Below are 27,945 nucleotides of genomic sequence, written 5' to 3'. Positions count from 1 at the left end.
CATGTCAAGCTTGGGGGCTTTTGTGTATTTGTCCCTTTATGAATCAACCATTAGTTCTTTTTATGTTTTTAATCAGAAAAATAAAATATGAAGGAATTCATGTCACCAGATGCACTCCATTCACAACAACAGTGCACAGCAACAAGGGGGAAAAACAAGTTGTTGGAGAAAAAAAATCTGATTTAGGATACATCCAGCAAAAGAAGAAAAGCGCAAAAAATCCCTCACCCACAAGTCATGTATCATTTATAAAAAAAGACATGAAAACGTGATCAGTTCTCGCTCACCTGGAACAGATGCTGAAAGCGGCCGTGGCTGGTTCTGACGGGCTGTGATTGGGACTTTAGGAGTTTGAAACGTTCCACTAAAAGTTGGAGAAGGAAGCCAATTGTTTCGGTTGTAGCTGGAGGCTCCACCTGCCAAAATTACGAGCGAGCGACGCAATCTGCTCACAGGTGTTCAGCTCCCCGTGTGGTTTTTACCATTTCCACCAGCAAAACAATACCTCACTGGCAATCTGCAAGCATGAACTTACTTCTGGAGGCTTGCTAGAAAAACTGAGTCGATCCTCAAAAAGGAGAGGGGAGAGAGGAGGAGCAGGAAGAGGAGAAGGCCCGATTCCTTTGGTTGTTTGAGGATCAAGAGCCAGACAACGTAGAAAGGGGATAAATAGATTTAAACTCTGCAATAAGGATGAATGGAAAAATGTGTGTTTGTTTTTTCATGTGTTGTGTCTGAATGTGTGCGCGTGTGTGTGTTCTGTCCGTCCGGAGCTTTATCTGACGGTGACTCCGAGTTTTTCCAGCACGCGGACTCCTTTCTCCTGGTACTCCTCCCGAGTCAGCCAGAAGTTGTCCTTGTCCTTCATGATGTCGGCCAGCACGGCTCCGCCCAGGAACACCATGTGCTTTCGCCTGGGAGGATCCTCGATGCGGATCTTAAATTTCTGTGAAAGAGAGGGAACACGGAGGCGTATAATAAGTTCATCATGCAGCCGAGTGTTCCCCACTGAAGGTCTTTATGTTGCTCTGATGCGTGTGAAGGAGATCTGCATCTAAACTCAACCTCCGGACAAAGAAAGCAGGACATAAGCCCAGTATCACCAGTGTGACACCAGAGAAAAGGCCTCAGAGGCTACAAAATCACCCTTTCCTAATTATTCACATGATTTATGTGAACAGGATCACGATTTGTCTCGTAAAATAAGAAACCAGTTTTCCAGGAAGAATACATTTTCTCCACGATGAGACTGGACTTACTGGTAGAGGAATGTGGTTGGCTAAAGAGAGACAGCTCTATCCATAATCTATGATTTTATTTTTCTCATCATCCAATGACAGAAAGTTTAAACGTGGATGATAATGTTTTTACCCGAGTTTGTGCTTAATTCATCTGTAGTTTTTGCATTTTTGCATGTTCATCTAAAGCACGTTTGCTTATAGAGTCAAGCTAATTAAAGAAGGCCGCCACAGCTAATCAAAATTTGTAAACTATTATCCGTTTCACTGATATTAAACTAAAATTTCACACAATGGCAACAGAGTGTGTGAGATTTTACATCAAGTTCACTTCAAGGCTGCAATAATTCAGCCGGAGGATAATATATACCACTCTGAATGCTTTTTGTGTTTTTAAAGACTTAGTTTAATGATAATTATTAAATATTACAGATAAATGACCACCAAAGGCAAGCATATAACAATGTTTCACTATTAAACATTTTCCAAAGCAAATCTATAGTAAATGAATCCCTGTTGGTTGTAATTCCACTGATCTGCCACATGAAGATGGAGGTAATCTACGTTTTAGCACCACCTGGTGGTGGTTTGGCTGCACAGCATCAAAAGAGATTCTAGGTTGGTTTTAAATTTAAAGTTCTGTTTTATTTAGAGACAGACCACTTGGGTTCTAACTTAACACTGATTTTACTGAAGCTTTACTTTCCATACAGGTTCGGATATAACGTTTGTAGGATCATTTAAACCTGACTGGAACATTTAAAAATGATACTAAATAAAAGACTGAAGGTAAATCCAAGGTTGGTTTAGAGATTTTGGTTTTAAACCTGATAACTGGCAGGTTAAACTTGTTCCAGCTGGAAATACATTTGTAGACAAACCGCAGCTTTAGCTCCAGCTCTCTCACCACAGTCTGTTAAAGAAAAGGTGTGAAGTCAAGTTTCTCACCGAAAGTTTGTCCACGTCTCCCTTGAGGACGCGCTCCAGGTAGAGCTGCTTCAGTTCCCGCTCCAGCCGGGACGGCAGGCCCGGGTACATTGTGGATCCTCCAGACAGCACGATGTGTTTGTAAAACTCGGGCCTGAGGACGGCAGGAAGAGACATTTAAATGTCTGCATGATTTCATGCCCTCATTTAAATTTTATTAATTAACAAGCCTAAACAGACACCCATTAATCAGGCTACCTGGTTAAATAAAATGTGCCGTCTGATAATAATCCCTTCATTGCACGCTGTGTGTTATGGAGCGAAGCATTTATTATTGTTCCCGTCTCATCTCAGACTGTACAGCAGACACTTATTGGTCTCACCTGGTGTCTATGTCAGCTGCCTGGATGGTGTTGAAGAGGAGTTCGGCCACTCCAACACCCTCCACGTTGATGAGGTGGGGCTGGAACAGAGCCTCGGGGGCCTCAAACCGCTCTCCTCCCACCTTGATCACACGACCATCTGGCAGCTGGAGATGTGTGGGAGGAAGGAGATGAAAAGAGAGCGGATAAAAAAAGTTTAACGTTACTGAGGAGGTTGGGTTTAACGCACCGCGGCGCTCAAGGGTCTAATTGATTTAAACGAATCATTTAAAATGTTTCTCCTGCAGGTGGAAATGTTTTAACAGCCTACTGACACTGAACAGCAGCTCGGAGCTGTGTGGGATGAGTGTCTGCCTGTAGAAAGGCTTCATTCAGCAGAGGGCAGTGGGTGGAAGCAGAGCCCAGCCACGCCACAGAGTGGCTGCACAGGAAATGATGCAACGCAGTTCAGGGCCCTTCAGCCACAGTCACATTACTCCCTTGTTTCGGCTCACTCGCCTACACTAACCATAACACACATGGTCACAGAGCTCCGAGACACAACATGTGCTCGGAAAGGCGTGCAGGAACACAGACTTCAGGACCCACGTTTAGATTCTGTGGTTCCCTTTGACGGGAAAAAGGGTCGTGGAAAGAAAAGCAAGTCTGATGGTGGAGAACTGCACGCCCATCTGTCTGAGTACCAGAGAAAACAGTTCCTCAGCTGTGCTAGCACGACTCCAAGCAGGCAGCAAGGTGCAAGTCCCCTCAGCTCATTCTGGAAACTTCAGACACGGATGCTTTCAGGAATATTTCTAACTGTGATCGGGTGTCAAGCAGAAATATGAAGCCTTTGCATACATGGAGAAAACTACATTTAGATTTGAAGTAAAAGCTCTCATACAGATTAAACAACTGTGATTAGTTACCAACAAGCCTTCTAAAACACCATCTGTACCAAGAGTACTGGCGTTCTTTATTCCTGCACTTTCCTGTGCTTTTATTCCACGTGGCTGACAACAAACACGGACAGTGGGGACTTTAGCAGTCTGCTTGTTAGAGTCCTTAAAAGCATCCTAAAGGAGACGGATGTTGGTTAAAGATGAAAAATTATTTTCCACTTTTGAGTTTTAATTCAATCCTTCTTGCATTTCTCTTCTTTTTAATTGTTGCCGAGTGTTTAATGTGCATGTTGTCCCACAGAGGGCAGCAGTTCATTATAAAAACAATCACTTTCACATCGTCCACATAGCTTAGTATTAAAATAATGAAAAAACCTACTTTCAGTTTAGCTATTTTAATCATGTACCATCCCTGAATCACCTTAAAAACCTCCATGAGGCCAAAGTGAGACACTAGTTTGTCCCAGGCGAAGAAATGTTTCACAATCTAGAGCTGTAGCGAGGCCTCAATGACGTAGACGACTCGGTTCTTAAAAATCGTTGAGGTAAAATCCAGTAGTTGGTGCACCACACCCACTTGTTGCGTCCCCAGGGGTTCATAAATAGAGTAGGGAGGATTCTGCCTGCTTTTCCTCTAGTCCGTCCTCTTCTCCACGTCGGACAACAATTTCCAGGGTCAAAGCCGCTACTTTGTCTCTACCGCAGATGAAGGAAATCATCAGGATTAGCACTTCTCCCTTCATATGGGAACTTCATTCAGACATTCGAGGAGAGACGTTTTTGTGGTGGCAGTCTCTCCTCCATGCTGGTCTGTTTGCTGGGTCTTTTGATATTTTTAAACTTGTTAACTTGTGCTTAACATTGATAAAGCTACTGTTAGCATTTCTGCTAACAGCTTCTTGTGTTTGGAGAAGCCGTTACGTTTTGGTTTAGAGTTGATCTTTTTAGTAAATAAACCTGATCATCATTTTAACTTTTAAATCTTGTGTTATTGGCCCTTCCTTGATGCACACGAGCCAAACCCCCAGGAAGGGCCGTAACACCACACACCACTCGCACGTGAGTGACCAAAACAAAGCAGCATGGAGAACAAAACTGTCTCCGCCCACCTCTCAGGCTCAGCAGCCTGCACTCCTAAGCTCTGCATGTCACCAGAACACAACCCACCACAGCTAAATAAAAGCTGTGTTTTACAAAATGGAAGGCCTGTAGAGCTCATTCTGTTACAGTACCAGTTTATTAAACTTTTGGGGGTATTTGAGATTTAATGGTTTTTATTAATCGTGCAACAGAAAAATAGATTAATCATCTAATTTCTCATTATAATAATCGACTTTGATTAAAATAATGGCCCGAATAATCATTTTAAATTTAATCGTTTACCCCAGCCTCATCACAATCATGGTCATAAATATCAGATTATACATCAAATCCAAGTTTAGTGTTCCTTCTGATCTTTTAAAACTACAGAGACACACAACGATCGTCTTCCTAAAGGAAAAAGAGGGAACATTAGTTTACAACAGACACAAAATGAACTTAATTTAATATAAAGATAAACATCTGGCCGCAAAGCTCCGCCCACACCTCCGTTCTCTGTGCTGTAATGAAGGACAGCATAGGTGATTGTGTCCACTACCGTGTATGACTCCACCAGCACGGTGGTCTCCAGCGCCAGCTTCTGCTCCTGCTCGATGTTGTAGCCCACATAGCACAGCTTCTCCTTCATCATGCGCACCGTCTCAAAGTCTGCTGAGTGGTTGAAGGCGTAACCTCTCAGTAACAACAACTGCATCCAGACACAAAAGAAAAGAAGAGGAAGGTGATTAAATATCAAACTTCATAGCCGTCTCATGAGGCGATTGGACACTGGATACCTTAATGAGGTAGCGGGTGATGTCCCTGCCTGCGATGTCCAGGCGTCGCGTCAGGTGGGGCAGACTGAAACCCTCATAAACGGGACAGATGTGCGTCACACCATCGCCAGAGTCCACCACCACACCAGTGAGAAGGCCTGAGTCATACAGGTGAGTTTATGAACAAGTGAAATATGGATAAACAACTGAACCTGGGATAAGAACATCCAACAACAACTAGAACTACTACTACTACTGATAAATACCCAGTTAGAAAATGATGGAAGGGGCAGTTTAGCTTTTCTTGTTAGACACACATATCATCCAGTGTTTAAAGGCCTCACTGGCTGAGAAACTAACACTTCTGAAATACGATCGGTCACTCTGAGCTGCATATGCATGCAGATTAGGAAAATGTCCTCCAACCCCCATCGCCTGCCTAAGAAAGGAAAGTGACAGGAAAACGTTCGGTAAGAAAAAGCCCGTCTCTACCACGTCAGACAAAATTAGCATTCGTGGCGCCGCCCACCGTGGCTAACCGCTGCAGAAGGCTGTGATGATTTTGCCGCCAGGAGACAGTAGAGCGTGTTTTGGCAGGTAGAAGCTAACCATTACTCCCATTAACACCAGGAAAGTCTGCGGTAGACTTGGGCGGTATTACCGTACAGCTACAGCTGGTGTGAAAAAAATAGCAAATGTGTCATAAAAAATGTAGGAGTTTTACTTAAATAGTTTCAAATGTTTTGTCCAAATTTTAGAGACGTTCCATGAAGTTTATGACTGATCATCACGCGCTGAGACAGCACACTGAGAAAAATGGCAACTCGCAACAACAAAACTTCTGTAGTTTGGGAGTGTTTAAGCTAACTTAAAAGGAGAGCCGGTAAACACTGATGAGTTAATTTGAGAAAAAAAAATTTAAAAAAAAGGTGACAGCGAAAGACGCACGCCCCGTTAGCACAGCAGAGGTGCGAGCCATAGCTGCAATAGCAGACCTCTGTCTGGAGGCCGTTATTAAAAGAGACAACACACTTTTCTGGAGGAAATAAGCTGCCAGCCTTCCACAGATGTCGCGACTAGCCCCTAAGTACCCGTATGTCGGTGCCACAAGCTCATCGAAGCGGGTCTTCAGCAGTCTGTCCACAATGTCTTATGTTGAAGCCGGAAAAGGTAAACGTGTTGGTTTTTCATGTGAAATCTTTTTATAAGCTGTGTTTTTTTAAGTTGTTAATATGCGTGTTATGTTGTTATTGTTTTATAGTGTTTGTTATTGAGTTTCTGAACGGTGCGGGTCCAAACCTGCTAACGTCACCGTTTTTAAATTAGTCCCTGTAATACCGTACACCTTGGTAGACTGGAGGAAGCTAGATGGTATTAGACACCACACAGGCCCAGTCTGCAGTGCAAATGTCTCTGCTTCCAATAGACACCATTATAGTCAATGGCGTGACTCACACCAGACGCAGAGCGGAACGTTTCAGTCGTGTCTCACCACGCTGCTAAAGATGGGATTGGGTTCCGTTTTGGCCTCAACGCTCTTCAGAGACGCTTCAAGCGCCGTAGTTTATATTCAGTTTCTGATTCCTTTGTACAGCGAGTGTCCAGGAACAAATGCAGCACAGACAAACCAGCACAAAACTAAATTAAAACTGAAAAGAATAAATGGTAACATAGTAAATAGTACTAATAGTAAAATCTTTAAATCTCCAAGATAGCAAAAACTAAATTCAATAAATAACCTACATGGAAGATCCAAAAACTAGAACTCCTTCATGTTCCACATGAGGAAATCAGCTGTTTAGAAACTTCGTAGTCCTGCATCAGATGCTGCAGAACCTTTCCCAGACATAGGGCTCGACAGGAAATCACACACAAAGCATCCAGGAAATTTCAAAATAAAATGGCCTGTATTTGATATAACACCTTCTAGAGTCCTGGATCCCGCCAAGGCACTTTACAACACAGACTTTCACCCATTCACACACACATTCACACCCTGGTGGTGAAGCTACATTGTAGCCACAGCTGCCCCAGGGCAGTACACCAGTCCCTCTGAACACCACCAACAGGCAACAGGGGTTAAGTGTCTTGCCCAAGGACACAACGACAGTGAGAAACTGAGCGAGGCTCGAACCTGCAACCTTTCGATTACGAGGCAAGCACTTAACTCCTGTGCCACCGTCGCGCCACTAAAGACTGTTTCAGAGTTATGATTCCTTCACTATGTAAACCAGGGGCACTCAAATATAAATGGCCGAAGGCCACGTTAAAACAAACACCCCCACAAAGGGGGGCTCGGGGGCCGCACACGGCCCTTTACTAAAGACTGAACAGCTCTTTTGCTTCCAGCCATTTTTACGGCGTGTTTTTCAGCATGGACAAGGCTTTTCCTGGTGGTGGAGAATCACATTATTTATGACACCACACTTTCGTTTCAGAAAGATGACAAAAAGGAGAAGGCACAGACCCAAATAACAATTAAGGGAGTGAACAGCGAGTTTAAAAAAACTTTACATAAAAAACCCGCTCATTTAAAGCATTCGGTAATTCTCCTCTGATTTCATGATCTCACAAGTCCAACTACACGGATCACAGCCGAGCTGCTCCGTGTCTGACTCGCTGCTGGTGTGAAGTGTAGCAGGTACACCACTCTGCTGCTCTAATGCGCCGCAGACGCACCCAGTGTGAATTAGGGGTTAGCATTAGCGACTTTAAAACATTAGTGGAACACATTCAGGCTAATATCATATGTGGAGCTGAAACATCAACATTTCATCTTTTACCCAATGAAGAATGAATGGGGACAGCTAGGGCTGCTCAATTAATCGAATTTTAATCACGATTACGATCCGAGTTTTGAACGATTATAAAAACAAAACAAGCCGATTATTTGCTCCTTCCACTTGTGCTGCCCTGAGTTGCAAATGAAGCGCTCCTCCCCCAGTGTTGCCAACTTAGCGACTTTGATGCTATTTCTAGCAGCTTTTCAGACCCCCTTCTTGACTTTTTAAATCTTAAAAGTACCTAGCGAACACCTCACAAACATCTCTGGTAACCCTTAGCTACTTTCTGGAAAACTGTCGTCGACATTTCCTGCATGTTAGCTAAACACTCCGCCTGCGCTCCGGAACGTTCTTCAGGACATTAGGAAAGGGAATGATGTAGTGATGTGTCAGTCGCTAAAGAAACAGCTCTCAGAGCCGGCTCCCTGTTGGATTAACCAGAGTGAGAGTGACACACACCGCACCTGCGGACTCCTGAGCCGCTAAAAACGGCTACATGTGCGCGTGCGGTGCGCTAAACACACGTGCAGCTTGCCACTGATTGCTGTGAGACCGGGTTGGGGGGTGGGGGTGCAGCTGTGGTTGGGACAATTATTACATTAACTGATGGACGACTTGTAAATAAATAGTTTATAAATAAGGTAGAAATAAGTTCCTCATGCTGATAACTAATAACTAATCTCTCTGAGGACACGGTGCTAGTGCACTCTCCTACACCACCTTGACACGACTCAATAAATGTAATGCAACATTTTGTGAACATCAATTTATTTGCATTTATTTGTTATAAATGCCCCTGTATAATTCTTGCTGTCAGTATTTGCAAGATATTGGTATTTGGGTCTGTACTGGTTAGACTTAAATGAGTTAAACCAAGGTCTATAGCCCTTGGGTCATAAACTATGAGCTATAAGTGTATTGGTCTTTTTATACTGGGAATCAGGAGTTATTTTAGTGATCATCTTGTTTCTTATTTATTTTTGTCCTGATTGTGCCCTGAGCAATTTTATGATTTAATAAAAACAAATAAAATCAACATAAATTGAAAAATCGTCCTAAATGATCAAGATCTCAATTTCAGTCACAATAATCGTGATTATTGTTTTTGCCATAATCGAGCAGCCCTAGGGATAGCAGAAGAGTCACATTGCTGTCAGCCAATCAGAGGACAGATATCTGCACATCATGAATATCAGTAAGACTCCAAATGATGTCCTCTGACAAACTTCGACCCCCTGAAACAGGAGCACCAGAGCCCTACCCCCAGAAAACAACTCACGAGGCCTACACACACGCACACGCACACGCACACACACACACACCTTCACTTGTGTTTAAAAAATGAATGAATGTCTCCTTTAATAGAATTATGTAAAATTCCTGCTCACATGAACAAATGTCTCGGTTTGAGACAAGAATCCAAAAACAGGGACAGGGTAGAAGCTAAAGTGAATGCTATTTTTAATTACTAAACTTCATATTGTTTTCTGAACAAGAAAGGAAACGGAGCTGGAAGAGAAGTCTTCCTACCTTGGGCATACAGCGTCAGGACAGCCTGAATAGCAATGTAGACTCCTGCAAACTGGTAGGTCTCAAACATCACCTGTGACAGGAATACAGAGGTACGTTTGTTAAGTCTACAGATGCAAACATCAACTCTGCAATGCCATGCACAACCACACACACTGCAGAAACCATAGAAGAAATAACCTGCTTTAAAAATTCTAATGCTCTCAATTAGCTGCTTTAAGCTGTCCTAAAAACCTGCTAAGTGACTCACAAAAGCACTTTCTCCTCTGTCTGGCAACTTAAAAATAGCTTTGGAACATATAAAAAGACCACATTAATTAGAGTACCTCAATGATTTTCTCCCGGTTTTTGGTGGGGTTCATGGGAGGTTCTGTCAGCAGGATCTTGCAGTTGCGAGAGTCGATGTTGAGCTTCTCAGGGCCAAAGGTGTAATCCCACAGGTGCTTCATGTCGTCCCAGTTCCTGACTATGCCGTTCTCCATGGGGTAGTTCACCTCCAGCATGGAGCGCAGCTCACTGGCCTCATCTCCCACCATCAGGTCCTGGAGGAAGGACAGAGAAACACTTAAAAAAAAAAGGTAAATCAAGACTGATTTAGTGAAACCCTTTTTAAACCAGTCACACTCAAATAGAACAAGAACTTAGCACCTTTCCTTTTTGTCAGCTTCATTAACAAAATCGTCCACCATCTATCAAATGCCGCACTCTATTTTAAAACTCAATTACCCAGCATGCACTCCAAGGCATTATTACCATGCACTTACACCTGGAAACACTCCCGTCTGCAACAGCAAACCAGTTTTTTTATTCTCCCATTCAAACATCCACATGCAAGGCAGCCTGGCGAAGGCAGCAGCTGCCGAGTTAGAAGTCGGCGTTAGCCACAGCATCTCACGTTCCACGCAAAGACATCAAAAGCCTACTGAAGGCAGCCATTTTATGGGTTCATCGTGTGTGCTTTGGCATTAACAAAGTATCAGCCACAGGCATCGCCTCTGTATGGTCTTAATAAAAACAAAACAGATGTGCTGCTGACTCAAAGCTGTGAGCCACATCTCCCTTAAACAGACACATCTGCACTTAAAGGTGACATATTAGTGCAGACTTCAATCTTTACTGATCATTGCTTTTAAAAATATATTTTCTGCTGCATAACGGTGAGCTAAAATGATCTGCAATGGACACTGACCTTGTAAATTTGTCATATGGAGCCAAGTGCTCCAGCTGATGTTGACATTTCAATCTCTGTTCTGCTGAGGGCTGCAGCAGGACTGAGGTAGGCCTTTAGCTGTCTGTTAGGGTGCACGATGAGATCAGAGGCTCTGAAAATGGAACTGCTCCAAGATCTCTTTTAGCACTCCATCGATAACAGCTGGCCTGTGATTCATCACAGACATTTCTGGTAACGTTCTATGCTGTAGAACAGAGGTGAAATTTGCCTTTCTTTGTGTCCCTGTGATCAACTACACTCTCAAATGTATCCAAAATCAGCAAACAAATCAGATCAAAACTGAGTTTATAAAAAAAATAAATAAAAATCTCCAATTGGAGCATAACAATTCACAACTCTCTGCAGCAGGCATGAACAGGAGGCCCACAACAACCCAAACTTACCATCTTCTGTGCATTCTACTTCACCGAAGGAGAACAAAACATAGGAAAAGAGCAAGGCAGGTAGAAAAGATGATGAAGAAAAAACTCAAAAAGAGAAAGGCAGGTATCGGGATTAAAATAAATGACATCCACTATTTATTTGGAAGTTCTAGATCCAGGGTGTTCTATTTCAGTGTCCAGCATGTTTTAGTGGTTTCTCTGCTCCAACACACTTGATTCAGCGGTTGAATCACCTGTGTAGCAGCTCATCAGGCTCTGCAGAAGCCTGTTAATTACCTGCTGATTGAACTAAAACTTGCTGGATACCCCTGTTCTAGATCATTCCAACACTTAAAAATCAAAATGTAAACACAGATGGCACACTTATTAAGGAGAAAATTTAACTGTCAAGTCTGATTTTAAAGCATTTCAGGGATGTCTGAACAACCGGTTCATACCTTGATCTCAATGTTTCCCACTTTAGCTGTGGAGCGAATGATGGGTCTCCCAACCAGCGCAGGGAAGATGTGCTCTGGGAAGTTGGAGCCTGCATAGCCGCACTTGACAAACTACAAGAGAATTAAAAACAACAAAAACAGGAAGTGATTAGGTCAGTTCACAATTCAACAGCACAGCTTCAGTCATTTGAGCAGCTGCAGGTAAAAAAAATAAGCGTCGTAGCTGCATCCAAATATGGGCACTGAATTAAATTTTTAAACAAAAGGATTGGTTCAGGGGGAAAAGATAAGCAAGTTGAATTATTTTAAATAAAAGCTGATAAAAATCAGACCAACCAGCAAAATAAATTCAAGTTAAAGAATAAATGTTTTACAAACAACTTTTCCTGTATATTTACAAGCATTTTATTTTATCTTTTTTGCTTTTAGCTTCACAATTAAAGCGAGAATTTGCACATTTGATGTGAAACAGAATGTGTTAAAGTTCTGAAAATGTGTCTGTGACATACGTAGCTGTGGTTTTGTCTCTTCTCACTTCCTCCTGACTTCTCAGTTCAACCCTGACACATAGCTGGGTATTTTTTTGGGCTTCACACGACGCTCAAGGAAAAAGTCACATCCGGAAAAAAAAAAACTTATTAGTCAGTAACATGCTGAGGCAACATCCTTCTGGGCCACTGACAATGTTTAGATAAGGAAGTCCCTGCACTTCAAAAGCGGCCGCGTTACCTCTTGCAGAGAGTAAATCTGAAGCGTAAATAAAGATTTTATATGTTTGTGAAGAGTTTACAGCTGCACAGAAATCCTCCAGTGCATTTTCTCTTGTGGGTTGTTCAAAGTTTCAACTTAAGTGCAAAAAATGGACTAAAAAAAGTGTATAGATGGTAGCAACTAAGAAACATTTGGTTGGAAGTTGGGGAAGAACTGGCTTCATAAACATGTCCTCAGCTGCCTGGTTTCAAACGATTGCAAAACCCAGATTGGCCAACCTCTGTGAAGGTGACTTGACAGACTTTTTTTTTTTTTTTACTATTTCTTTATGGTTGCAAAACATTTTTTGCAATAAATAATCAAGTGAAATTTAAATTTGAATGATGTGTTCCTAATGAAAAAAAGGTTTGCCATTTGCTTCCTTATTTTTTTGTAAGCTGCAAAGTTCTTTGTGCTGCTTTGATCTACTGGTCACCTTTTGAATAAATAAAGCTACACTTAATACTTTGATTACAAAAACAACCATCAATCCCTATGATAAAGGAATATTCATGTTCTTTATCTGCATAAATAAAAACAAGTTATTTTGCTGGGTTTTGCTGCAGCTGCTACGTTTTAGCAACTTCCTGGATTTTATTGTTTTTAATAAGGCTGATTTATACCACAAATCAATTCATGTGACAGTTTTTCTAATTAATCCAAAATTATGTTTTGTCCAATTCATTTACTCATAACACCCCATTACCAAGATAACATTTACTGTTGACTTATAACGTTCTTTTTTTCGACAGTAAATGGTGAAATAAACACAGCTTCTCACAAAAATACGTGTGTATCTCTTGTTACATTTCCCGGAAGTTGCCATCCCTATTTTTAAAATGTACATGAACACATCTGCAGTAACAAATATAACATGTTTGTGCAAGTGCAGAGCAGCTGAAACAGTAATGACTTTGTCTTTTATTTGAAAGCATTTGCTGGTCAAAGCCAGGTAACATTTTAGGGCGAAGAACACAGAAGTGGTTCCTCTATTTACCTGACACGGCCTAGATAGCGTTGCTCCAAGCTGCTTTTGGCAGATATTTGACCTAAAACCAAGTGTGTTCAACTAACCAGTCGGATGGAGGAAATTGTGCATGTGCAAACTCCGAGCGGTTGCTAAACAAATCACTAAAATCACTGACGCCGCTAACAGACAGCTTTTTAAACTGGCATGCTAGTTAGCATACTTTAGCTTAGTTACCGCTGAATACACACAGCAGCTATTATCAGCGTTATATGGAAATATGTGCTTCGTAAAGAGTTTTTCAAAGAGCTAAACATACAACTCCTATCCTGACATTCTTAAACATTTTGTGATATATTTCCGAGTCAATTCTGGATGAATGAAAATTAGCTAGCTAGGATGCTACACGCCCAGTTGAAGCTAACTGACAGCCTCCACTTCCTGTTTCAATCAAATGTTCGACATTAAGGGAACCGTTTGAATTAATCCGCGAGCCGATTAAACACCAAGCCCCGAATATGAACCTACCCCGGTTCCGTTGTCACAGACCACCACTTTCCTTCCCTGGCTGTCCATTGTGTCAAAGCCCAGTTGCGGCTGAACCTCCCTCAACTTTCTTCAGCGAGCCCGGAAGGAAGACAAGCCAACCCGGCCGAGAAGAGGAAGGGAAGGGTGCTCATCCGGTATGTGACGGAGCCGTTTAAACCAAAACGACAGTCATTCCCTCCAAGAAGACCTGCGTTTACCAAAATAAAATAACAAAATAAAACCTCACACGTTTATAAAGGCACCGAGTAAAACGTTTGAGTCACTCATTTATTGATAGGTTTATTCCAATGGATGGCATCGGTCTTAAAAAATTGTTTTATAAATTATAAAAATTGTGATGAAAACTCAAACCTTACTTATATAGAAATAGTCCAGTAGTTTAATAGAAAGCATATACCACTATTAGAAATATGTTTGTGTGCAGCTTTGAAATGACGATAACTTTATTCTAGCGGACTTCCTTCTATTCAGATACAGAATACCAGCAGGTGGAGTATTTAAACCAAACTTGAGAGATTGACACAGTTTTTCAAAACTCAATTTAAATCATCTTACAGTAAAATGGACCCAAAACAACCAAGGAGGGTTTACTGATTTATTTCCTTTTTTACAAGTTTCAACGCAGTGCATAGTCTCAGTTTGAGCAGTAAACTTAAAAGTATGTTAGAGGCACTACCTTTCAAAAAAAATTCTCAGTGTCTGTGAAGTAAAAGCAAACGCTTTGGTCCCCCACAACCCCCAAAGAAAGACACAACAGGAAATGACAAATGAAAAGTGACAGCAAATTTGATTTTCACGGTTTTATGGATACATTTTTAGAGGTTAAAATTTTTAAATATAAAATTCAGTTATTTTATTTTACCGGCGTATTAAATCAGTTTGCTTTGTTTTTATTTTTAAACACTTCGTTTTCATTCGTGAATAAAAGCAACCTCCTAGAGAAAACACCGCCATCTACTGTTCATATTTAATACTACACCGCATCGCTGTAAAGGCTACATTTTAACTTTATATTAGTAATTGTTAGTATTTGAGGAAGTGAAGAAATAAATATCTGCGTATTTAATTATAAATCAGGAATCTGAACAAATTTACAACTGGATTTCCAGTTTTTATTTGAACCCATGTGTTATTACACCTTTTAGCATCATCTTTGTGTCATCTTTGTGTCCAAAACCCTAAATGTCCTTTTTAACCTTTGTTTATTCAGGTTTTAGACATCCACACATCTTTTGGCATCTGGATTCATTACGTATTAAAATGTTATAAACACATGCAGCAAAAAATGATGGTTGTGGGAAAGCCACTTCTGTTGTGAATCACGACTGCTTTTTGCAAGTGAGAAGAATCAAAAAATAAATTATTACAATTGTATTTTAGTTAGAAAAAACTGCAACAATAACACATTTGTATACCTGCTATATTAATAGACACAAAGACTTCCATAAAATTATAATTTGTTCATTTCTAACAAAAAAAAATTTTAATAACTTTTTGGGTACATTTCAGTTTTAGGATCAGTCGGAATCACGTTTTTTCTGAAATCAAGGTGCTTAACTTAATTACATGTACTATTGTTGACATGAAATTAAAACAGGAGCATGTTTTAATCAAAGAAAAGTATACTTTGTGTTCATTTCCAGTGTTTTGCCTTTATAATGCTTGGATAAAAACACAAAAACCTCTTTAAAACACAAAAATATTTACCGGTAGATGTTTTCAGAGAAAAAAATTCAAATATAGATGAAGCTGTCATGTCAGTCTTATAGATGGTCTCAGCAGAGGTCGGACATTTCCAGAATATTAAAGCAGCACACAAGGCTCCAAAAAGCACTAGAACAAACCAGCTGTCACCACATCAACATGAATAAATCCTCCAAAAGGTGGAAGCAGATCAAGATGACAAGAAAAAGCTAAGCGGCAGCCCAGCGTGTTTCCTGTAACGTTTTGTCTTTCTTTTTATTATTATTTTTAATAATAATATTTGTTGCAATCTCAAATATAGACCTACTGACAAAAACTCGGCAGCTGAATGGGCTGAGGGGAAACACATAATGAAATTACAGAAGTAGAACATGCTTTGGAGGAAGTGAGAAGGTCATTTTTGGCATTTTAGCAGCAGGCGTGTGAGAGGTGGCTGGTAGTTTTTACTTCCAATCCTATGGGTGGGGAAGTCGGCAAGGGGATGCACCCTCCTGAGACCTGCTCCAGTCCAGCTGGCTTGAAGGGAGCACCTAGAAAAAATGATTGTTTTAAAAAAATAAAAAGTCTAACGCGTATTTCCTATTAAACCCATCCAGATGTCCTTATGTTAAACAAATCACATGACAGTACCAATGGGCTCTTGTGTTACCTGGCTGATTATTCAAAGGTGAAAATGTAAAATAATGGTTAGTGACACGGTTGTAAATAGTAATCTAGATTGTAAACACAAAGAAGTCAGCTACAGACCTGAAAAAACAGCCTAGATTTACAGAAACATTAGAAGACGTTTAGTCTCGTCTCCTTCTACGTGATGGTTGGTTTGATCAGATTACTATGAGTTCGAAAGTTCAGTCCACTATCAACAAGATGTTCAACAGAGCACTCACCAGACCAGATGCATAAGTAGTTACAGTCACCGGCTGCTTCTTTGTGCCCATACAAATCTTTCAGAGGACAAAAACGCAAAAACAAAAGACAATGTCAGTCGGTTATCTTCGTCTGGAGGATGTTTTGATGATGTCAGCAGCGTGATGATCACATTATCAGACCCTGTCGCAGTTTATTAGGACAGCTAATGCTGAAAAAAGCCACTGAAGACAAACTCACAATGTTCCTCGTGTCCACACCAAGGCACCTGAGCAGCGAGGATTTGGTACGAGAACCTCCCCACTGAAACTGGAGGCCTAGAGAACAGTAGAAATCCTGATACGGCCTCAACATCTGCTGCTGGATCCTGGCAGAAAAAAAAGGTTTTAAGGGCTTTACTTATTTTGACAATGGTGGTCCTTCTTTAGGGTTTAGCACATTTATGTAAGTCAGTCCCATATTACTATCGGTGTGCAAATTACAAAAAGGTTTTGTTCAAAATTACAATCAATGTTTGTCAGATCCAGAATTATATCAGAAAGGCAAAACAGCATCAAAAAGAAATTCAATCCACACTCAGAGGTAGTTGCAAGTCTTACTCATTAATATTCATGGCATCTTGCCTCTGATTGGCCAACAGCAAAGCAACTCTTCCACTGCCTCTGTTCACTCTTCTTTCTTATGTAAAAAATTCAACGTAGATGTTTTATCTCCACAAATAACACAAACCCAAGCATGCTCCGCCATGTTATGGAGTTGCTAGTGCTAGCCGTTAGCTTCTAGAAGCCAAGATGTGCTCTGCTCTCTCCTGGCTGCTAAATCAACACAGCTTCATTTCTCTGTGACGTAGAAGAGACTGGCCTTTTCTGAAGACTGTTTTCATGTTTATTTCCTTTCGGCACACAATGCAGGGAATAAGATCAAAGACAGTTTTCACATTCTGCATGCACGTGAAACCCAGAGTGATCGACTGTATTTCAACATGGTTTTCAGTGAAAGAGACCTTTTTACATGAGCAGTTTGTTGCTGAAACCCATGTTGCCACGACAGCCTTTGCAAATACGCTGGTGCTGTGTGATCACACAAATCTAATAGTTTGTAAATGACATGCGTTCTGAGAACTAGATTTAAGAAACTATTTCGATTTTTTTTTTTCATTTATTATTAAAAAAAAATACTAATAAATAAATTGAGGTTTCTCAAACAAAGAAAATGAAAAGGGAACAGAAAGAAGAAAACTTATGTTATCTGCCCCTTTTTAACTAAAATGAAATTTTTACAATGAAATAATAATTATAAATTAGCCTATACAAAGTAATTGCTCGACTGGTTAGCTGACTTGAGTTCAATTTGTAGAGAAGAAAGAGAAAATGAATAGTAATAACAATTCAAAAAGCAAAAGGATTTTTGCACATATACCTAATGGCCTGTATTTGATACAGCGCCTTCTAGAGTCCTGGAACCCCCCAAGGCGCTTTACAGCACAATCAGTCATTCACACATTCACACACTGGTGGGGATGAGCTACGATGTAGCCACAGCTGCCCTGGGGCGCACTGACAGAGGCGAGGCTGCCGAGCACTGGCGCCACCGGTCCCTCCGACCACCACCAGCAGGCAACGTGGGTTAAGTGTCTTGCCCAAGGACACAACGACAGCGACAGACTGAGCGGGGCTCGAACCTGCAACCTTCCGATTACGGGGCGAGCACTTAACTCCTGTGCTACCTATTCATACATAAATACATTTAGTGGCAAATGGAAGGTCAGAAAACAAGAAACAGGAAGTAACAATTCAGATGTCCTCAGAGAAGTTGTTTTAAAGGTGCATTATGTAGAAATGAAGAAAAATGACATCCTGTGGTAAAACCTGGTTCCTGCAACCACTTTAAACAACTCTGGAGCTTTTTGCCGGCTGTCGTCCAATTACAATAGGAGCTGCAGTATTAGCTCGCACGAGACACGACAACCCCACACTCACCGATGGTAAACAGTAGTTATGTCCCTCCTTCCTTTAATTTGAAAGAAGAAAAACTGACAATCCCCGCAGCCAGCTGGATATGAAATGTGTTTCAGTATAACCTTCCTTCCAAAATTACTGAAACATTAAACTCTTTTGGGATTTCTCACTGTTAAATTCTCACCACATTCTTACATACCTTTAACTTACGATTTTACAAAAGATAGGCAGTTCTGTTTTTTTTCTTCATAATTATTGTAACTTTAGAAAATACCATCAGCTCTGATCTGCTTTATTTCATTAACAGAAACCATTAAGAGCTCATATCAGTCAATTGTTATTGTAGCCATAGTAATTTTTACCTCAGAGCATGGCTTAGTTCCGGTTTGTCCTCCTCATGCTCAGTGAGGTGCTGGGTAGTCAGTAAAGCACCAAGATTGAGCAGGTCCTCATCACCTTCAACCGCTGGGACCAGTACCTCTGGGAAACTGGACTGGAGGAGCTGCTGGACACGGTCGGACAGTGAAGCCTGGTCAGAAGAGAGAAACTTTAATCAAAGTAGAAGTGAATTTTGCTTTTACTATCTTATGCTGACAGATGGCAGCAGCAGCTGAAAGGTTTCCAACCTCACAGTTCCTCCTCGACTCAATTTTTGGAAAACTCTCCAGCTCGTTATCGTTGTTCCTTCCATTAGAACAGCTGTTGGCTGGCTCTCTGAACCGTGTGCAGGGTTTTCCCTTCATTGGCATACTTTGGTCCTTGAAGTCCTCCCACAGCCCCCCCTCATCCTCCTGCGAGGGCGCTGAGCAGAAGTCTGCAAAGCTGTCACTGGAAGGAAGGTTCCCCAGGTTCTGTACTCCTGTATCAGCTGTCTGAGCAGCTCTGTGGTCTCCGTGATGCTCAACATTCCTGTTTGGGAATTTGTCCAGTGTGGTTTTACCAGAATGCAACTGGGTGGAGGTAGCCGAAGTTTCCTGATTCACGTAGTGGTTGCAGTGATGGAGGTTAGACTCAGACAAGCTTAAGTTAGTCATTTGACCGTAGACAAAGGTGTCAGGATGTCTGCTGTCCTCCAGATATTCTTCCTCATCATCAGTAGGGTCATCTCCAGAGACAAGAGAGGAGACATTTGGTTCCAGCTCTGCAGAGACACTTTCAAAGGAAAAGTCATCGCAGCAGGAGGACACAAGTTCATCAGAAAGCTGATCCTCAGTGAATGTCTGAGGGACTTTCTCTGAAGTTCTTTGAAGCGAATCACAGCTACACCTCCTCTCCGGAGCGTTCCTGGAGATCTGTTGCTCCTCTCCAGCTTTTACAAAGCTCAAAGCTGCTGCGGCGTCCTGAGGCTGGTGGTGGTCCTGAGGTGGTTGCACAAGTGCTGCATTTCTTTTCTCACAGTGTTTCATGTTGATGCAAACATCCTCCTCTGCCTCACATGAATGCTGGGATCTAGGTTCAGAGTCTGCGACGAAGGCCTGTCCTGGACCACGTGTGTGTTCACCAGTGCCGTTATGCTCGCCGTCCCACCGCTCGGTGAAGCCGCAGCACCAGGGGTGTCCCGACTGCTCTGTGAACACAGTGAAATCAGCAAACCCTGTTTCCTCCTCGGGGGAGTTCACCACAGAGGCACTAAAGGCCACAGACTTCAGGTCCACCTGAGCATGTCCGTTTGACAAGTGCAAAGAAGTGAGTTGGGTTTGTTCTGACGGGGGGTTGAAGCTGGAGTTTGGCTGACGAATTGCTGGCTTTGCAGGAGGACACGTCTGCTTTAGAAAGGACGGCGGCTCTGTAGCATCAGCAAGTCCTAGAGGAGAGCACACCATCCCCAGAGCAACGTCCTCAAACCCGTCCTCCTTTAACCCCACACCCCCGTCACCACCGCCGTCCCGTGGAGGGGGGTGGCAGGAGACCATGATGTCAGACTCCATAGATTCATTTAGCAGAACTCAAAGACTTCACGTGTCTGGTGGAAGAAAGCAAGAGATGCAATGTTAAAAAAAACAGCTTTTATTTTTTCTATCTTTGTTTTAGATTTCTTTTAACTGAACTTTTTTCAGACATAACATCATTCCAACTGCCTAGATGCTGTATTTGTTTGTACTTCACCTCAGAGTATACAATCTTCAGCTCTCATTAATCTCTGAATTTGTTCTAAATGATTTACAACAACAAAAATATGAAACCTCTTGCAGAAGAAGACTTGAATATATAATATTGAATAATGTATTACTATGACTTTAAAGAACGAGATCGCAGATACAAGCGGCCGAAATGAGTTTTCTCCGAAGAGTGGCTGGGCTCTCTCTTAGGGATAGGGTGAGAAGCTTGGACATTCGGGAGGGGCTCGGAGTAGACCCGCTGCTCCTCCACATCGAGAGGAGCCAGTTGAGGTGGCTCGGGCATCTGGTCAGGATGCCTCCTGGACGCCTCCCTGGTGAGGTTTTCCGGGCACATCCAACCGGGAGGAGACCAAAAGGTAGACCCAGGACACGTTGGAGGGACTAGGTCTCTCACCTGGCCAGGGAACGCCTTGGGATTCCCCCGAAGGAGCTGGCCCAAGTGGCTGGGGAGAGGGAAGTCTGGCCCTCTCGCCTTAGGCTACTGCCCCCGCGACCCGACTCCGGATAAGCGGATGAAAATGGATGGATGGATGGATGGATGGATGGATGACTTTAAATCATAAAAATATTCAAAAGTATATATTAAAATATTACAGTCTTACAGTGTTACTGTTTTAAAAAAAACCGTAACACTTTAAAATCAAAACAGAAGTGGATCATGTTGCTGGATGCGTGTTCTCTCCATGCATGGGCGCGCTTCCTCCTACAGATTAAAAAAAGGCACGTTAGATTAACTCGAGTCTTTAGGTGTGATTGGTTTTTGTCTGTGTGTGTGATGGATGGACTGGAGACATGTCCAGGGTGTCCCCACCTCTCACCCATTGGCCTCTGGTGATAGGTGCCAGCTCCCCATGATCCTACTGAGGATGAAGTGGCTCGGATCATGAATGGATGAACAACAAGTGTAAGGTCTTTAATAGATGACAGATCAGAACTGCCGGTGGTTCAGTTTATCAGCCAAACACTTCCTATTGTTTTGTAATTCATGCAGAACTGGATCGGGTAGCTGGGTGGCTTAGCCAACAATGTGACGTAGCTGCAGTTTAAAAGCCTGAAACTTCCGATAAAGTCAGTTAGAAATGAGACAAGCTTTCAAAATAAGGCAAGACTCAAAAGGACACAGAAACAGGCCCACGCATGCGTGTTTAGACCAAACGTAAAGCAAGTTGTGTCAGCAAATTTATGCAAAGACATTTAAAAATTAAATACTGCAGCACTAACTGCCAAAATTTACTCACATAAGTGACACAAACAAGCAAACAATATGATTTTGACATGACACACAAACCTGGACCTCTACACAGGAGCATGCTTATATCACATTTTCTTTACTGCCGTGTCCAATGATAATGGTGTTTATGAATGGTAAAATGGTAAATGGCCTGTATTTGATATAGCGCCTTCTAGAGTCCTGGAACCCCCCAAGGCGCTTTACAACACAATCAGTCATTCACCCATTCACACACCCATTCACACACTGGTGGGGATGAGCTACGATGTAGCCACAGCTGCCCTGGGGCGCACTGACAGAGGCGAGGCTGCCGAGCACTGGCGCCACCGGTCCCTCCGACCACCACCAGCAGGCAATGTGGGTTAAGTGTCTTGCCCAAGGACACAACGACAGCGACAGACTGAGCGGGTCTCGAACCTGCGACCTTCCGATTGCGAGGCGAGCACTTAACTCCTGTGCCACCGTTTATAAGAGTTTCTCATTCTCAGAAATAATCACCACAAAATATGATTTTTACCGCCTACAAATCATAAGAATTTAAAAAATGTCTTTTAACTTCTTGTACTGACCTTTCTACAGTGTTTCTGAGTTATGTGTACACTAAATGCTCATATTAGTCTTTAAAAAGTTTTTTTCTTCTTTCCTTCACAGAATGGTTCATATCTTTGCAGCCAAGCTTTAAAACAACCACATCCTGTTCACAACAAGGCATTCTGACTGTTTTCTGCTTTGTTTACATTATCCACAAACTTCCAGTTATTGTAAACCTCACTAGACATACTTCCTTTATCCCAGCGCTGGTTGTTGTTCAGACTCTCTGTTTACTGGTAGCTGAGGAGGTTTGACATAAATGCGTCGAATAAACAACCTTCGTGTCTCCGTTTATAATTGTTTTTCAACTGTCTGAATTCGTTGATAGAAAAAAAAGGGTCAAACCTGCGCCACAGTCAGAAAACCGATCCCGGAAGATTATCATAAGCTTTTCACAATGCAGGACCAACTTCCCTACAGCAGCCAGTGCAGGAAAATGGATTACCGACTCTATTAATCCTCATTTAACTCCGACACACGTCTAAAAAAACATAAAGCTACATTCGGTAAAGGGAATAAAACTACCACGTTCCTACCTTTTTCTCCCATTTTTAACCTGAGCAGAAGAATAAAACTGATGACAACGAAGTCAACGCTTTAAACTAGAGAGATGAGTCATTATCAGCACAAAGTAAACTGACAGAGAATAAACTCCCATAGAAACACAAACGGAACGCGGATCCCGTTAGCTCATAATTCTGTGACCAGCGGATTAGCTAGCTTAACGACGGACAGTTCCACTTTCTATCGCTCGATTTTAGAAACAAACACAAAATGACACTTTTTTAAAATGCAACCGACTAAATGTTACTATCAAAAACTTTCCATTTGCTGGCAGTATTTTTACCTAGTCTGTTAAATTTCGCAGCGCTGTTCTCCATCATCATTATTCTTCATAGATGTTTAGCTTGGGACGGATGAAAAGCGATGTCTCACTCCACTATGAATTCCATCTGTCACCTTTCATAAAAACCAACATACGAGCTTAAAAAAACTGTGCTGATGTTGTTTACTTTAAACAAATCGTGGCACTTTAAATGCATTTCATGATCATAGAATGAACCCAACCTAATGATAAGAACATTGAAATAAAATTGTTATTTTCTCCGTTTTAATTGATCAAATATTGGCGTTCTTTTTAAATACACGATCTTTGTTAGCGACTTGTAACCTGGAAATAGACAAGCACCTCCTAGTGGGGAAATCAAGCATTGCAGTTTGTTTCTTTTTTCTAAACAGAAAATCAAATCTTTATTAATCAGATTAAACTTTTATAAACATAACAAGGCACATCTTTCATAACAAGAAAGTGTTTGGTTCTGTCAAAACTTCCTTAAAGATATATTATCATAATCTATAAACAATATTTTTTTCTCAAAGCATGTTGAAGTTTGTGTTTGCCATTTATTAAAAATATTCCTATTAAGCAACACTTACTGATATAAAAAATTGTTCGTTTTAAGTAGCTGCTTACCTTTAATCAGTAAAACCACAGAATTTTAATTACTGTTCAACTGAGCATTAGTATATTTTGGGGTATTTTCTAAAAAAAAAAAGCATCACATGATTAAAATGTTGACAACAAAATGTATTTTCTGTATTTGGGTTTTTTGTTTTGTTTTTGCTGTTTCTCTCGTTTATATTTCAAAGCGCTAATTCCTAACTTCTTTATTTTGGATTGGGACATTGCAAACAGCATTGTAAGGATGATCACGGGCAAACTTCCCTTTGTTTTCAAATTTCAATGTGTGATATTAGGAAAACAAACAGGAAATAAAATGAAATGAAAGAGGAAGCTAAAAAGACTCAACAGAAACTTAGTACAAAACTAAACAAGAAACAAAAAAAAAGATTAATCTCAACTGTAGAGACACAATCAGGACACACAACTATTGTCATATAAATGTTTTTAGTAAATTGAAATTTTTACACAACAGAATTTTCTGCTTGTTTACAAAGAGCTACAGAGCTGATGGTGTAATACTACAAGCTACACCGATTTCAATCATTAAATAAACATTAGTTGTATTTTCTCAGCTCCAAATGGAAATGTCAACAACAATCTCAGCCTGATCATGCAGGTTATTTGCTGCCGTTTAACTGATAGGCTTTATGGATATTTATGTGCATGTTTAGCTCTGAAATGCTTCCAAACATTTTGCCACACTTCATACACCGAAATGGCTTCTCTGCAGTGCCCGTGACTTTAGATCGAAATAAACATAGTTTTAAGTGATTGGAGTGTGAAACCATCTTCCCACAAGTATTACAATGATACGGCTTTTCACCTGTGTGCCGCCTCAGGTGAACCGTGAGAGATGAACCTTGCGTAAATGATCTCCCACAGAAAGGGCAGATGTATGGCTTCTCACCTGTGTGGACTCTTAAATGCAAAGTCAGGTGGTGTTTACGATTAAACTCCTTGTGGCATTCATTACACCGAAAAGCTTTATGTCCTGGGTGAGATGTTTTTATGTGTTCAACTAGATCAGACTCCCTTAAACCTGCTAAATCACACATATAACAGCTGACACTTCGAAGCCGAGAGGAAACAGCGCGGTGAGGATGTTGACCAGATGAGGATGAGCCTGATCCAATCCTCATCACATCAAGATCATCATTAAGTGTTACAGTTATGGAGTGGTCATATGGTAACAGCTGGGCGTCTGCTTGAGTTGCAGCGTCTGACTCAGGATGAGTAAAGGTTGCATCCTTAGAGAAATCAGTGTTCAGGTTCGGCAAGTGGAAGACATCCGGTGGCTCTTCTTTCATCTGCTGAGCCACGTGAGTCTGGCTTTGGTTCTCTAGAACTACGTGGCCCTCTGGGACACAAAACACACACAAATGCTTTGTAAATACAGATATTTCAAGAAAGCTATATATTTACCGGAAGTCAATTGAATTGAACTAAAATGGCAGATGTGATTTTTATAACTGCACAAACCTGTTTTAAACAAAAGTATTTGAGGTTGTGAAACAGTCAGCTGCTCGATCTGCTCTCTCAGCTGGATGATTTCACTCCTGGACCGGACGACTTCCTCCTGATAATCCGCGACTGTCTTCTCCACAAGCCCGAAGATTTCCTCAGCAGCAGCCGCTAGCCGCTCGCTGACTAGCCATCTGAGATGCTCCATCCCCGACATGACGGCACGTTTATTTCTGATAAATTACAAAATAATAAAAATCTAGGAACCAAAATAACAACAAAAATAATTGTGTTTTTACGGGCACTTACTGTTTTTTAATGCTGAAAAACGTAAAGTTTGCTTCCGGTTCTTCCTTTTTCGTGTTGGGTTTGTGCGCTGCTGGTGAAATTGCTGCAACGCCCCCTGTTGTTCAGGATGGCTGTCTGCGTTGAATCCTTTGGTTCAAAACGTTATTTCCCCCTTCTTTTTCTTAATAATTGATATACAAATACGAAGGATACACGCGTACACAAATAAATGTTATGAGAGGCGTTTGACGTCTTAATGCAATCAGTTGTATCCGCAGTAAAGTTTCTAAACAGGAAATGCAAAGTTATCCCTTCTGCTAAATTTTATTTGATATAAAACATAAAATATCTGAATTTACTAAGCTTATAACTGGTGCTTCATTTAATGAAAGATGTGAGAACAAGCCTCCAATCAAAGCATTCAGACTTCTTGTTAAGTGTCAAGAAAAACCAAGGCAGCTACATCAATGTAAATGATAACAATGGCCAATACAATGCATTTTAATATTAATAACTATCATTTAGTTGCTTGAAATTGTAAAGAAGAATTTGGGATTTTGAAAAATATTCTGTTTCCAAAGAACAGAAAATAGCTTTATTTTACAGAGTAAATATCATCATCTGTGGATAAATCATTCAACTTGACTGAGATTCAAAGATGGTGTTGCTTAACAGCATTTGAGTAAAAATGTGCACATGCAAACGTTATTGTTCCACGTGCAAATGCACTTGTTCTGGTTGAATGCAACAGTAATCCCATAGCGTTACATTTTAAAATGACAAATACAATTTTGAAAATGAAATTAATTCATGAGTAAACAACAGTAACAAATGTTTATTATTTTTTCTTAATTTAACAAGATTTACATAACAATTAGCTGTGGGAGAAATTAAATATTACACCTTGTAAACATACAACTGTTAAATACAGACTTTAAGGGGTAAAAATAATTTCACACCATTTTAAATAGAATCTAATATTACTTTAGAATAACACCAGGAATTATTTTTGGTGTCTGATCAGATCAAAGCCTTGCATGTGACTGTATGGCTTTCACAGAGCTGGAGATTTTGGCACAAAGTGATCAGCTCAATGACCTCTGCCCGCTGAGGTCCATCTGACCTGAAGAACGTCTGGAGCATGTCTTTAGGTGATAGGAATGTGCAACCATTTTCCCACACGAATTGCAGAAGTACGGTTTTTCACCCGTGTGTTTCCTCATGTGAACTCTGAGGTTGGAAGTCTGGGTGAAGAATTTCCCACAGAAATGACAGCGGTGTGGCTTTTCACCTGTGTGAACTCTTAGATGCAAAGTCAGGCTGTCCTTACGGGTGAACTCCTTGTGACATTCTGAGCATTTGAAAGCTTTCTGCCCTGAGTGAGATTCTTCCACGTGTCTGATCAGATCACAGTCCCTCATGAACGTTAAACCGCATATACGACAAGTCTTACTGTCCACGGTTTGTTCGTGCTGGAAAAAGGAACCACGACTTGGGCCATGTTGGGATAAACCAGAGCCTAAATTCCCAATCCACTCCCCATCATCGTCATTTATGGTCACAGTGATGGAGCTATTGCTTGGCAACAGCTGGGAGTTTGTTTGAGTAACTGGATCTGAGTCATGCCGTGTGAACTTGTCATCCTCTGTAGAATCACTGTCCAGGTCTGGGATGATGCAGACATCCAGCTGCTCTTCTTTAACCTGCTGAGTCTCCTTTTTCTCCTCCACTGGAGGCTGACTTTGGTCTAAAACACATTAAAACACCATATAAATGAGAATATGCACAATAATCATTAATGAAACATGTACTTATTGGTGTTTTTACTGTTACTGTGGGTGTTATTAGTTTAAAAACTTAAGTGCTTGTTGAAAATGTGTTGTGAAGCGTTCATGGAGGGTTTTACGTTACCAACCTTCTTTAAATAAAAACACACGAGGTTGTAAAACAGTCAGCTGCCCGATCTGCTGTCTCAGCTGGATGATTTCGCTCCTGGACCGGACGATTTCCTCCTGGTAATCCGCGACTGTCTTCTCCACAAACCCGAAGATTTCATCAGCAGCAGCCGCTAGCCGCTCGCTGACTAGCCGTCTGAGATGCTCCATCCCCGACATGACGGCACACAAACGGAAACGGCAAAACCGCCGTTAAAAACGGAAAATAACGTGTATCCCCAAAACAGAAACGTCACAATAATTAAATCAATCTTAAATCTTTTGTTGCCGTTCTCTTTCAAAACTGAAACAACTGGTTGTTTTTAGCGCCCCCTGCTGCACAGGAGGAGGAAACGCTGCTTTAATTACTTTTGAGACATTTAATACCTTATTTTGTACACACACATTTTT

General features: G+C 41.3%; 4 protein-coding genes across 6 annotated transcripts; all 4 read right to left on the bottom strand.

Annotated features, from left to right (window-relative positions):
- On the bottom strand, positions 1-14,053 carry LOC107376067 (actin related protein 2). Its single transcript, XM_015945007.3, has 9 exons — positions 13,895-14,053; positions 11,650-11,760; positions 9,925-10,140; positions 9,599-9,671; positions 5,307-5,443; positions 5,069-5,218; positions 2,549-2,694; positions 2,187-2,319; positions 1-946 (listed from the first exon to the last, which is right to left on the bottom strand). The coding sequence occupies exons 1-9, from the start codon at positions 13,940-13,942 to the stop codon at positions 776-778; spliced, it is 1,185 nt and encodes a 394-aa protein (XP_015800493.1). The 5' UTR covers positions 13,943-14,053; the 3' UTR covers positions 1-775.
- Positions 14,054-15,848: 1,795 nt separating this feature from the next.
- aftphb (aftiphilin b) lies at positions 15,849-23,314 on the bottom strand. Of its 3 annotated transcripts, none has more exons than XM_015945006.3 (6): positions 23,234-23,314; positions 19,071-20,407; positions 18,807-18,973; positions 16,727-16,853; positions 16,507-16,563; positions 15,849-16,149 (listed from the first exon to the last, which is right to left on the bottom strand). In XM_015945006.3, the coding sequence occupies exons 2-6, from the start codon at positions 20,370-20,372 to the stop codon at positions 16,075-16,077; spliced, it is 1,728 nt and encodes a 575-aa protein (XP_015800492.3). In that variant the 5' UTR covers positions 20,373-20,407; positions 23,234-23,314; the 3' UTR covers positions 15,849-16,074. The 3 variants fall into 3 exon arrangements, with proteins under 3 accessions (XP_015800492.3, XP_054606362.2, XP_054606363.2); XM_054750387.2 differs by lacking the exon at positions 23,234-23,314 and adding an exon at positions 22,923-23,058; XM_054750388.2 differs by lacking the exon at positions 23,234-23,314 and adding an exon at positions 22,732-22,775.
- A 1,114-nt stretch (positions 23,315-24,428) lies between these two features.
- Positions 24,429-25,700, bottom strand: LOC107376065 (zinc finger protein 239). Its single transcript, XM_015945005.3, has 3 exons — positions 25,622-25,700; positions 25,331-25,545; positions 24,429-25,208 (listed from the first exon to the last, which is right to left on the bottom strand). The coding sequence occupies exons 2-3, from the start codon at positions 25,527-25,529 to the stop codon at positions 24,469-24,471; spliced, it is 939 nt and encodes a 312-aa protein (XP_015800491.3). The 5' UTR covers positions 25,530-25,545; positions 25,622-25,700; the 3' UTR covers positions 24,429-24,468.
- Positions 25,701-26,415: 715 nt separating this feature from the next.
- Positions 26,416-27,836, bottom strand: LOC107376064 (uncharacterized). The gene is made up of 2 exons (XM_015945004.3): positions 27,516-27,836; positions 26,416-27,347 (listed from the first exon to the last, which is right to left on the bottom strand). Exons 1-2 carry the CDS (start codon positions 27,712-27,714, stop codon positions 26,686-26,688), a joined length of 861 nt encoding a protein of 286 aa, XP_015800490.1. The 5' UTR covers positions 27,715-27,836; the 3' UTR covers positions 26,416-26,685.
- Between the last annotated feature and the right edge of the window lie 109 nt (positions 27,837-27,945).

This window comes from Nothobranchius furzeri, chromosome 12 (genome assembly GCF_043380555.1).
Source record: "Nothobranchius furzeri strain GRZ-AD chromosome 12, NfurGRZ-RIMD1, whole genome shotgun sequence".
NCBI lineage: Eukaryota > Metazoa > Chordata > Actinopteri > Cyprinodontiformes > Nothobranchiidae > Nothobranchius > Nothobranchius furzeri.
This window is presented reverse-complemented; position numbering and strand designations above follow the sequence as displayed.